General features: G+C 42.1%; 1 protein-coding gene across 2 annotated transcripts in view; it reads right to left on the reverse strand.

Moving 5' to 3' along the window:
• SLCO5A1 (solute carrier organic anion transporter family member 5A1) overlaps positions 1 to 12,785 on the reverse strand; it is a 130,359-nt gene that overhangs the window by 80,014 nt on the left and 37,560 nt on the right. For both annotated transcript variants that reach the window (XM_033842945.2, XM_033842946.2), the window contains exon 3: positions 3,202 to 3,334. In XM_033842945.2, the coding sequence (XP_033698836.1) occupies positions 3,202 to 3,334 (133 nt within the window). The remainder of the gene's footprint in view (positions 1 to 3,201; positions 3,335 to 12,785) is intronic.

The raw sequence follows: 12,785 nt of genomic DNA on the forward strand, positions 1-12,785 counted from the left end.
GTTTCCCGGACCTCTCATGCTCTCTCCAGAGGAGGGCAGGCAGCAGACTATAAGGGGCAATTCTTGAGTTGTGGCTTCAGACTGACCTGGGTTTTTATACTGTCTTTCCCACTTACTAGCTCTAAGATCCTGGGGAAATTAGTTTGCTTTTCTGAACAGACTTTCTCGTCTGAAAGGGAAGTAATAATAACTTTTTTTGGGGGGGTCATCAAAATTAATAAGACAATGTATAAGACCTAATAAAATGCCTGCCCCCAAAGCAACAATAAATCCATGGTAGCTAGTTTTGTTTTTTACGTAGATCTGCACTCAGGGCTCCCACCTCCACCCAGAGCCATTGACTTAAAATTATATGCAAACATTAAAGATACACTCAGAGTACCCCAAAGGGAGAAAATAACAGAAGAAGGGAAAGAATTATAGTGAATAGACAAAAAGATTAAAAAAATGTTTAGGGACATTTCTAAGCAGAGCAAATCGGTCTCCAGTAACATCGAAGTTAACACATGATATAATGGTGGTGCTAAAGAGGACGTTGAGAAAAGCTAAGTAAGGCAAGGAAGTGTGCATTACATGTTGGAAAAGGATGCATCAGGAAGAGCTAAAATTGAAAAGCCAGGGCTCCTGACTCCCTTTCATGAACCATTACTCAGAGACTATTCATGAAGGGAGGACAGTTAAGTACATTGACTAAAACCTCCACCCTGGACTCAATTTTTTGTCCAGCTCCCACTGACTCTGAGACTTTGGGCAAGGTGTTCAAGTCGCTGACCATCAATATCGTCATCTGCAAAATGGGCACACACTTAGTGACTACATGTGGTTGTCATAAGGCTTCAATGAAAATGTTGGTAAAGCTCTTAGAATAACGCTTGACACACAGCACCCAATCAATATTAGCATTATTCACTCATTCCCTCCTTCGCTCTTCCAGCATATAGTTCCCAAAAAACCTATCATTGCCACTAGGCACCATAGAAACTAACATTGTATCAAATAACTGTCTCTGTTCAAGGTAGAAGTCTGTTACAAACAGAGCTACTCAAGAAACAAAATTCATTTTCAAAGAGACTCCCTAGTATACATTTCTATACTGACAATTTTTATCATTTGTGGAATACTGAGCCATTAAAAGGAATAAAACTACTTGAACATTGATTAAATTCAAAGGACTGAATAATAGGTAACATACATTATGTAGGAAGAACTGCTTAGAGCTCCACATACATAGACTCATTTATTCCTCACAACAACCCTATCAAGTAGGTACTGCCACTATTTCCATTTTATGGATTTAAAAACCCCCCGAGGCCCAGGGAAGTTAAGTTACTTCCCCAAGGTCACACAGTTACTAGGTGGCAGACTGGGATTTAAAACCAGGGGAGTGTGGCTTCAGGGTCTGCACTCAATTGTTCTACTTTGCTACCAACTGGGTTGACGTCTACTAGAAAACTTTTAGAAAACAGCATAAAGCACTTGTAATCTTAAAGCTCCTGCTTCCTTGCCTTCTCCTTGCCCCTGAGCTGTCCTCCTTGCCTTCTCCTTCCAGACGTTCCCTTATTGCAATCTCTTCTCATGGAAATCTATACAGAACACAGATTATACATGGGATGTTCACAGATACATTTTAATAATCTAGTTTTCTGAGAACTTTTTAAAAAATCTTTACTCTGAATTATTTCAGAACTGCAAAGCAAACAGCAGAGGCCAAAAATTTCACTATTGATCAAGAACTTAAAATTCCTGTGTCATTCCCCTACTGCTGACAAGGGAACGCTCCCTTTTGCATGATTTGAAAATTCTACCAGGCTAGGCTCATCTAGATCTTAGCACTTCCACCTTCAAAGAGTATTTACTTATAAAAATAACACGTGTTCTATCATGTAATTAATATTTATTAACTGCTTAGAAAATAGTGTTAAACATTATTCTCACACAGCTCAAGTTATGAGGTTATTAAATTATAATGAAACACAGAGAGAACACAAGTAGTCTAAGAAACTCTTTAGAAAGTAATTACTTGACACTAGTTTCTAATTAATGAAATTCTCTGTTCTAAAATGAAAATTTCTTATCAATGTATGCCTATTACCAATCCATGTTTAATGAATTTGAGATGCCGATACTTCGAGCGAGTGTTTGCAATCATGAAGAAATAACTCCTTATGTTCAAGTTGAGAATTGGGAAGAATTCAAATGCAGCCCTTGGAGACAGGGATAAGTAACCTATCACCCAAAGTTGGAGTTCTCATTCTAAATCCTAAACTTACTTATTTAGCAAGACAATTAAAGGCCAGCAAGTGAGAGAGTGGCTACATCCCCAGCACACCCAGGGGAAGGAACTATCACCGAGTGAAAAGATTCACTAAGAGTGGGACAGTGGAAACGCAGGGCTAGAGTCGTGGGCAGTGGAGAAGGACAAAGCAGAAACACAAATACAATAAGGAAGTGGCAGAAAATATTTTTTTAAAGGCACAGAAAAGAAAATGAAAGCTACGATTAAAGTACACAGGAAAGTTCCGACGTAGCCGCGTTCCCCTTTTCCTTCACTCTGCTATGAAGAAACCAGCCAACCCAAACCTAAAGAATATGGGTTAAACGGATGTTCCCAACTCCTCTGTGTTAGCTTCCTATTGCTGTGGTACCAAATCACCACAGGCGGCATGGCTTAAGACAACACAAATGTATCATCTTAGAGTTCTGGGGGTCAGAAGTAAAAACTGGGCTGGCAGGACTGCATTCCTTCTGGAGGCTCTGGGGGAAAAGCTTCTGCAATCCACCTGCATTCCTTAGCTCATGGTCTCTTCCTCCATCTTTGAGGCACATCACTCCAACCTCTGCTCCAATCATCAAATCTCCCTCTCTTACTCTGACCCTCCTGCCTCTCTCTTTCCCTTATAAGGACCCTTGTAATTACACTGGACCCACTCGGATCATCCAGGATAATCTCCCCATCCCAAGAGCCTAAACTTATTCACATCAGCAAAACCCCTTCTGCCATGTGAAGGTAACACATTCATAGGTTCTGGGAATTAGGACAAGGATATCTTTGGGGATTATTATCCTGCCTGCCAACCCCTCCTAGGTGACGTTTAGCTATTTTTCATCTTCCCATTGGGGAAATTCTTATTTTAACTACAAGGGGACTATTACTCTATAACAATACCAAGTGAAATGAAAGATTTAATAAACGATTCTTACCAGTTTCCAATGAAACGAGGGTCATCCTGATTAAGGTGAATGGGACTTCTGGGATCAACGTAAAAACCAATAAGAAGTCCACCTAATAAATATCCCACTGCAGGACCAAGTGCTCCCATGACATACATGATGGCTGAGGAGACAGAAGGGGAAATGTGAAATGTAACATCGTGTCATTTGTTTCAGTAGTTATCTAATTTCAGTCATACCATGCATATGTCACAGTTAAATCCAGTTAACAACTTCCAAAAACAGAGAACTTTAGAGATCCTGTCTATGTTGACATTTGGGTTTCAAACCATGTCCTTTATTTAACTGTTCCCTGTTGTCCTCTTAGAACATCAGAACTTCTTTGGTTACTTCTGAAAGCACAGACCGGGGCTAGTTATTAAGGCAGTCACTGGATAACCAAGAGGGGCTAACAGGTAGTCTCAAGATAAGAAAAGAGAAAGAAGTAGATGTCCCTCATCCCAGCTAGAAGATTCTAACGGGCTGAGGGAACTCGAGGCCAGTTTTGCCATGAAGTTGGATTCAGCACCCTCAAAGCACTAATATCTTCAAATCACCACTTGAGAATCAAAGAAGACCTCACAATGTGTTTGGTTTATTGTTAAATGAGGAATATTACTTAAAGGTTAATAAATCTCCTTAAATGGCATGAGTGAGACAGTTCAAATGGAAAGCACTAACGCACAGCTGAATTTGAAAAAATTGTAAAGCACATGTCCAAAGGGTTACTGTCAGTAGATCAGAAAGGTTGTCATTCTGTCCAAAAAAATGCGGCCATCAAAATGGGCTTATAGGAAAAATAACAACAGATGCACTGTCATTTGTTTATATTGCTTTCACTCCTGTGATTGAAATTTATTTAATTTATTAAATAAATTTTAAGTTATTTAATTAAATTATTAATTGCTATTTATTTTTAAAATAAATAACATATCGCCAATTTGTAAATTTTGAGGTAGAATAGGAAATTCCTTGAAAGTCATAGAAAAATCTAGCTGCACTCCAAACACATGTTTCCCCCTGTTGAAACTCAGTTATTTGGGGACAAATCAATAAACACTGTTAAGATACCCCTGTGTGCAAGGCATGATAAACTCAGGTGATACACGCTTCTCATTTCTGTTGCTTTCGTGCATTTTAACCAAAGAATAAGTGATTTGTCATATCCTTTAAATAGTACCTATTTACCAGAAAGCAAATTTGGACTAGTCAGAATCCCTTCGCCTGACTTTATCAGCTGCACCTAAATAAACACTGAATAACCTTATACTTCCTGTAACTTATAACTGCAGACAGTAATTTAACACCTGCTCGCACTTTCCTCACCATTTCAGAAGAGAAAAGCACAGTGTTTATTTATCTTACAGAATCATATGATTGTAATAAGACATTAGGTTCTTCGACTTCTCCATCTGTGTTTGGAAATGAAGAACCGAGGCATAGCAGCAAGTAATTGGCATTCTGTTGGACGCACGCTTTTAATAAAATAAAATTTGAATTTTGATAAATATCTTGTTAACCTCTCTGTTTATAGCCTGAAACAGAACTCAAGAATAGAAAGTATTTTTTCAGTTTCAGGTATTCCCATGAGCACATGAAGATAAAATAGATGTTTACACCTCCAGGCAAACCAGCGCCATTTACAACTCAAAACTGTAATGAGGCCAAAATGTGACACAAATCATCTCCCCAAAATTGTTCTTCTGGAGTGAAAAAGACTGTCTTACAAACACAGACGGAGGAAAAGGTATTTCCGCCATACTCTTTATGCCTGGGGCACTTGCGTGCAGCATCTTGAAGTGCTAAGAAGCCGTGTGCAGGATGTGTGCTGGCAGGACCACTCAGTCAGCCGGCAAATGGAAAACCAAGGCTATAACGTGCACCAAGAAACCCTAACTGCTTTAGGAACTATGGATCAAGCTTTTTAAAGTTCACCTATAGAATCAGAAAAATTCATTTTTATTATATAGCAAACAATGTTAGGTCCAATGGAATCACTCTCCTTAACAGAAATACATATATGTACATCTACATATGTACATCTATATAACTATACTACAGGTTATACTATATAATATAGTATAATAACTATGCTGAATACATAAATATATGTTTATATATTTATAAATATATATCATACATATATGTATATATAACTTACAACTATAGTCCCATTTAGTAAATAAATCACTCTAGCCACTGAGTTAACATTTGTTAATTCATTAACTAATGGCACTTATTCAGAGCTTTTTAGAGGAGCAAATTGTTAAAGCAAACCACTAACTCCCTCAGTCAAAAATCCCCAATCAGGACTTGAGGACATAGGGAGGGGGAAGGGTAAGCTGGGACGAAATGAGAGAGTGGCATGGACATATATACACTACCAAATGTAAAATATAGCTAGTGGGAAGCAGCCGCATAGCACAGGGAGATCAGCTCGGTGCTTTGTGACCACCTAGAGGGGTGGGATAGGGAGGGTGGGAGGGAGGGAGACACAAGAGGGAGAAGATATGGGAACATGTGCATATGTATAGCTGATTCACTTTGTGATACAGCAGAAACTAACACACCATTGTAAAGTAATTATATTATACTCCACGAAAGATGTTAAAAAAAAAAAAAAATCTGGGCTTCCCTGGTGGCGCAGTGGTTGAGAGTCCGCCTGCCGATGCCGGGGATGCAGGTTCGTGCCCCGGTCCGGGAAGATCCCACATGCCGCGGAGCGGCTGGGCCCGTGAGCCATGGCCGCTGAGCCTGTGCGTCCGGTGCCTGACTCTACTTGTAGTTCAAGGGTGGGACGAGTTGGCCTGCTACCATTTCAATCCTAAAACCTCCTGCCTGTGCTCGGGCTCCACGCAGACTGATTCAGAACAGGCCTGGGCAGAGTCAGCTCCCTTCCTTTGTGGCTCCCAGGGTGCGCCCCAGGCCTTTCTAACCCCCTGAATCCCACCCATTCTTCAAGGCCCAACCACGTCCAGCACTGAGCATCCTCCCCTGACTGATCTCTCTCCTCAAAATCCCTGTAGACAATACATGGTCTCTCCCAGTGGCCTCCACCATTTTTCTCACACATCCCTACCAGTAAGAGGTTTGAAGCATGTACCCCCAGTGTACTTTTCAGTAAAATACTGTGTATGTACCATTAGTCTCTGTCTCACAGCTCGGATCTATATTGGTAAATCCTGTTGGTTCTACCATCAAATCAGGTCCAATATGCCGCTCCGTACCTCCACCCTGGTCCAAGCCACCATCATCGCTCACCTGGAAAATTGCTCGAGGCCTTACAGCTGGTCTCTGTCCTCCTTCCCTCCAAAGGATTTTCAACACAGCAACCTTACTGATCCTCTAGCAACACGAGCCAGATCACATCGCTTCTTTGCTCACGCCCACCAGTGTCTTCCCATTCCACTCCCAGGAAAAAAGCCCAAGTCCTTTCACGTGCCTGCAAGGACCTGGCCACACCCTCGCCCCACCCCTTGGTCTCCATCCGCCAGCTATTCACTGGGCTCCAGGTCCACCGACCTCATCTTCTTCAACCTTCCAGAACACGTTCCCACATTAGGGTGTTAGTACTTGCTCTTTGCGTGGTGGGTAGGGGTGTCTTGCCCAGAGACAGCCACATGGTTCATTCCCTTCGTTCCACCAGGTAATTACTCTGTCCCTTCTCACCGAGACCTCACTCGGCCATGTTATCTAAAAAGTTACAACTCTCTCCCCCATTCTTCCCGTCGTTTCTCTGATCCATGTTTCTCCTCAGCATGTATCACCACCTAACACACTTTATCTTTCCTTGGTTCATCTTGTTGATCCCCTGTTCTCCCCGACCAGACCGTAAGCTCCACGAGATCAGGGACGCCTGACAGAGGGGTTCACTGCTGTGTCCCCCGTACCCAGCAGTATAGGAGGCATCACCCATACTCACTCCCATTATTCATTGCTTCCATCACCACCACAGAGTCTGCACCGTCTACGGCCATTAACAACAGATGTCAGTGACGAACTCTTCCTCAGTGTCTATCATCTCTTGAGACACTAGGTAATGACATAGATGTCGATCCATATTTCATATAGTGAACTTGGTAATTTCATGGTTTTTGACTGTGTCTCATCAGATGTGATTATACTATCATTCGTTTTTTTTTTTCTCATGATGAGGAAAGGAGCTTGTACTGAGAAGACAGGCTATTCGATGAGCTAACAATAGAAACATAAATACAAGTTCCAGTCTTTTCTTCCTGCCCTCTCCGCGGGTGGTCTCACACACCTCCCCTTTGAGAGAACCTGGACCATTCCATTCTTTTTTTTTTTTAACATCTTTATTGGAGTATAATTGCTTTACAATGGTGTGTTAGTTTCTGCTTTATAACAAAGTGAATCAGCTATACATATGCATATATCCCATACCTTCTTTTGAGATTAAATATGCCCTGCTCTTTACTTATACTTATCTCTTCGAATATTTATATTTTGCCTTTTGAAGTAGCTCTTCAACCTGGACAGCGGGAACTATATCATATATAATATTAGGTAGTAGTTAAAACACAGACTCCAACCTCCTGGGTTCAAATCCCTGCTTCAATTCTTCCTCGTTATGTGACGTTAGCAAGTTGCTCAACCTCTCTGAGCCTCAGTTGCCTCATCTCTAAAATTGAGATGGTAAACGTACTTCCCCGTAGGGTTGTTACAGGCATTAAATGGGTTCATTCTTGTAAAGCGTGTGGACTGTTGGCACATGGTGAGGGCTACAGAAGACTATGCTAGTTTTGTTGTTATTATTATTTCATACTAGCTCATGCACACAGTTTAGTGTTTGGGCATGGGAGGCATTCAGTAAATATTTATAGGTTGGTTACATATCTGTGTTAACCATGTCTTTCATTTTCTGTATTCTTATGCTTTGACATCTGAGGATTTGCAAAGCCTGGAGGGACAGCCCCTCCCGAGGTTTAGCCAACCCCTAGAGATGGTGAGCAACTCAAAGTGAGAGTTCACTTTTCAAATGCAAACCAACCAAGATGGAGCCCACACCTCAAACACCTCTTTTGTTGAGCTCCACACTCCAGGCCGCCATCCACCTGCCCTACTCATCCCAGAGCCGGGTACCAGACAACTAGGGACAGGCAGCACCTACACCCCAGGGCCCTCTGAAGTTACTCAGAAGAGCCAATCCTACACCTGATTACCCTGCCTCACTCGTTCCTTCCTGGGGAAACCACAATACAGGCTCTCGCTCACAGTTCCTCCCTCTCTACCTCCAACTGACCCTGTCACTGTGCACCCCCCTTCTTGGCACCTGCGAGAAGCAAGCTATCATTTCAATGGTAATCATCTCCTAATCTACTGGCCTCACGAAACCTCAAATTTCCCCTTAATACACTGTATTTTAGAACAGTACCATGGCCAGTGAATGACTATGTCCCGTAATCCCTACCCTGTGCCTCTGGCTTCTCCTTTGTCTGGACCTGCTGGCCCCTTTTCTCACCAAGACATACAGTTTCCCCATTACTTGCTCATTAGTAACGGACTTAGATACAGAACCATCTGAAGTCGTCTCACTCTTCCTCTCTTCTCTTGCCGTCACTCCACTTCTCATCTACCAGCTCTGTCTTCACTTGACCCCTAGCCTGTCTCCTGTAGTTCAGATGTTATTTCTCTCCTGACTATGCCTTCGTCTCCTCTTGCCCAGTTGTATGTTGATGTCTTCCAGTAGCATCCCCTGTGGCTTGATTTGTCCCCAGAGTCTCTGCTTTCTATGTGCTGGCTGCATGGTCACTCCCTATTCCTCTTCTCCAGAACACGGTATTTATTGCTTGACCTATAGCTCTATGGTCTTCATGTGCTACACTCCCCATCCTTCAAAGCCCGGCTCCTTCACGAGGCCCCCTCTGACCTCTGGAGGCCACAGGAATGTCTCTCCTTGAATGTCACATCAAGTACCATCTGCGCTGCCTACTGGAACAGGTGTGTTTTGCTGCTGCACATCACCTCTTTATCTTTCCAAGTAGCTTGGACGCTCCTTGAGGGAGACAGCATGAGCTACACGTTTCTAAATCTCCTCGAAGACCTCAAACACAAAACTACTCACCCAGGAAGCACTGATGTCAGTACAGTACAGGGAACATGACCCTGGAGTCAAACTGTCTCAGGTTAGACTCCCACTCCCCTGCTTCTGTGCAAATTATAAATAACAGCAAGTTATTTACCCTCTCTTTTCTCAAAAAGTGGACATTAAGTAAGAATATGCACATAAAGTGCATAGCATATAACAAACACTGAAGAAACATTAAGTTGTGTTTTTGTGTGCTGAAAGATTACCTAGTCATTCTCTAATAAATATTATTAAATATTAATTTTGTATAGATCAAACATACATTATTTAACAGAAGGCATCCTTAACAGGTTTATAGGACCTTAAAAAAATGACCTCTTCTAGAATCACTATTTTTGATAATGGGCCGGGCAGATGAGAGTGGGGAGAGAGAATATCTAGACCTTTCTTTCCTCACAGAAGTGCAGCAAAGAGCATCTTTCTGAAGCTAAGCATATGCCTGTATCCGTTCTTCTTCAATAACCTTTAGGGGTTTTTTTAATGATACAAAATATAACGTGGATTCCCTGAATCCATGAGAAAACTTTCAAGAGCACAAAGAATAATTATTTTTTAAAAATCATCCACAATTCCTACCATCCAGATAATAACGGTAATAAATATGTTGTACTATTCATATACTGTATCAACTTTTTAAGTTACTGGAATTATACAGTACTTGTTGTATAACTGTTTTTAATATGTTTAATATTATAGTACTTGTCTATAATATGTTTTTTACATAATATCTTGGACATTTCCTATGTCGATACATATTTTTCTAGAACATTTGTCAAGGCTAAATGGTGCGTCACCATGTGGCTACGATACGTCAATACTTCACTTAATAATCCTTTCCTGATGCCAGCTTTAAGCTGTCACAAACGTCTGACTGAGGTTATTCCTCTGAAGATTGTATGACTAACTTGGAGCTTTGTTACTGCGTGTGTTGCATAGAACCAGACCTTCATGGCCCGAGGATTATAACTCCTGCCCCAAACCAAGCTGAGTCACTTACTTTCGTAGAGTTAAGAAGCCACACTTGGGGACTTCTCCGGTGGCGCAGTGGTTAAGAATCCGCCTGCCAATGCAGGGGACACGGGTTCGAGCTCCGGTCCGGGAAGATCCCACATGCCGCAGAGCAGCTAAGCCTATGCGCCACAACTACTGAGCCGGTGCTCTAGAGCCCGTGCTCCGCAACCAGAGAAGCCACCGCAATGAGAAGCCCGTGCACCGCAACCGAGAGTAGCCCCTGCTCGCCACAGCTAGAAAAAGCCTGAGTACAGCAACGAAGACGCAACGCAGCCAAAAAATAAAATAAAATAAAATATTTCTTAAAAAAAAAAAAAAAAAAGAAGCCACACTTGATGGGAAAGGGTCCCCTTCAGTGGGGGGAACCAGCTCTTCACCTTGGCCTTGGACATCATATCAGGTTCGTCAGAGACCACTCTTGGGGAAGACTGACCCAGCTACAACTTAAGGACTGTCCCCTCACCTGCTTCCAGCCCATGTTTCCTTCACTTATCTTTCCACAAGCTTTGTTACCTTCAGACCCTTCATTTTAATCTCCTTCTTAAATTATTCTTTACCCTATTCCGTGACCACTTATGCTTTCTACGTTAAAGCCCATTAACTTCTATTTTTAATCCCATTTACCTTCACATTTTTAATGTTTCTACTGTAGACTTAACCTTTATATAATCTTCAGAATTTTTTATTGAAATTGTCAACGTATTGAATCAAAAAGTTGAAATGGATAATATTTGTTAACATCTTTATTGGAGTATAATTGCTTTACAAGGGTGTGTTAGTTTCTGCTTTATAACAAAGTGAATCAGCTATACATATACATATATCCCCATATCCCCTCCCTCTTGTGTCTCCCTCGCACCCTCCCTATCCCACCCCTCTAGGTGGTCACAAAGCACTGAGCTGATCTCCCTGTGCTATGCGGCTGCTTCCCACTAGCTATATTTTACATTTGGTAGTGTATATATGTCCATGTCACTCTCTCACTTCGTCCCAGCTTACTCTTCCCCCTCCCTGTGTCCTCAAGTCCATTCTCTATGTCTGTGTATTTATTCCTGTCCTGCCCCTAGGTTCTTCAGAACCATTTTTGTTTGTTTGTTTTGCATTGTATCTTTTTAAAAACACTTTTCATCCGGGTTTTATTTTTTAATTAACTTTCAAGTTTTTCTTTTAAATCATTGATTACCTTCTAGTTCTCATACCTTAAGTAAGTTTACTTACTTTTTTAGCCTTATTTTTATTAGGCTAATTTTTTTATTTTTAAAAATTTGTTTGATTTCAAACCTTAAATCTTGTTAAACTCCTGAATTTGAACTTGTGTTTTTGTATTTGGCGGTTTCTCTTTCTTTTCTTTATCCTTCTGACAAGATCTTCTTTGAACAGTCTTTGTTTAGCTTAGTCTTCTCTTACATTTTGCTTATTTTGTGATCAGTTTTAGCAGTGGCTTGTTAGAAGCTGGGCTGGGCCTCGTATCACATCTGGACCCATCTCCCCACTGTCTCTGTGGTCCTGTCCCCGCTGCCCTGCATGCCTCCCCCCGCCAGTTAGGGATGGCAGCCTGAGCGACTCAGGGTTAATTCTGCCCTGGGCTCAAGGCTCGCTTTGCACACGGCTTATTTGATTAGCTGGACCCTATGATTGTTGTCTCGAATTATCCAGTAATGAGAACATTCAAGTTCTAAATCCAAGGTCTGCGATGAATAAGCACTAACAGTAAGACAAGCCAGGCCCGCAGAGTGAAACAAACAAGCCAGAGGGCACCTCGTTCAGTTCCGCCTGCCCTGGGGAGGGTCCTACAGGTTGATCAACCTTCCCAGTGGCTCCCCGAGAGAAGAAGCACAATGCACCCTGCGATGCCAGCCTGCACGGGTTCCACCCCTGCAGTCGGACACCTCCGTTTCTCCATTTCTGGCAGAGTTGAAAGGCCCTCCTTCCTCATCACAAAAGCCCAACTTGGCTACAAAATTATCTCGAATAAGGTTGTTCCGTGAGATCAGCTGCGACCCAGGCAGCAGCTCTCTGAAGTCTATGGAATCTGTGTTGGGCGACTCAACCTGCCCCTCGTCGGAGAGCGGTCAATTTTCTCTGTCCTTCTAGGTTCTTCTGGCTGGTCTAAGAATTCAACTGACATGAATCAGATTAACAGGAGAAAAATCACACAGAAGTTTAATAACATGTATACATGGGAGAGACTCAGGAAAATTCAACTCACCAAAATGGCCAAAGCCATCATACCAAGGCCAAAGCCTTAAACACCAAGTTCAGCTAAAGACAAAAGAGGATGTTGGGGGTAGTGGTTCGGGACCTCAAAGGGGAGTAAGGCAATTTCACATGGAGATGGAAAAGCAAAGATTTGGTAAATGAATGCTTGCTGGGCCAGGCAGAGACTCCGGGACACAGAGAGGGATTGTAACAAACAGATTTTGCTAGGTTCCCCCCTGTCCACACACCTAGTTCC

This window comes from Tursiops truncatus, chromosome 17 (assembly GCF_011762595.2).
Source record: "Tursiops truncatus isolate mTurTru1 chromosome 17, mTurTru1.mat.Y, whole genome shotgun sequence".
NCBI lineage: Eukaryota > Metazoa > Chordata > Mammalia > Artiodactyla > Delphinidae > Tursiops > Tursiops truncatus.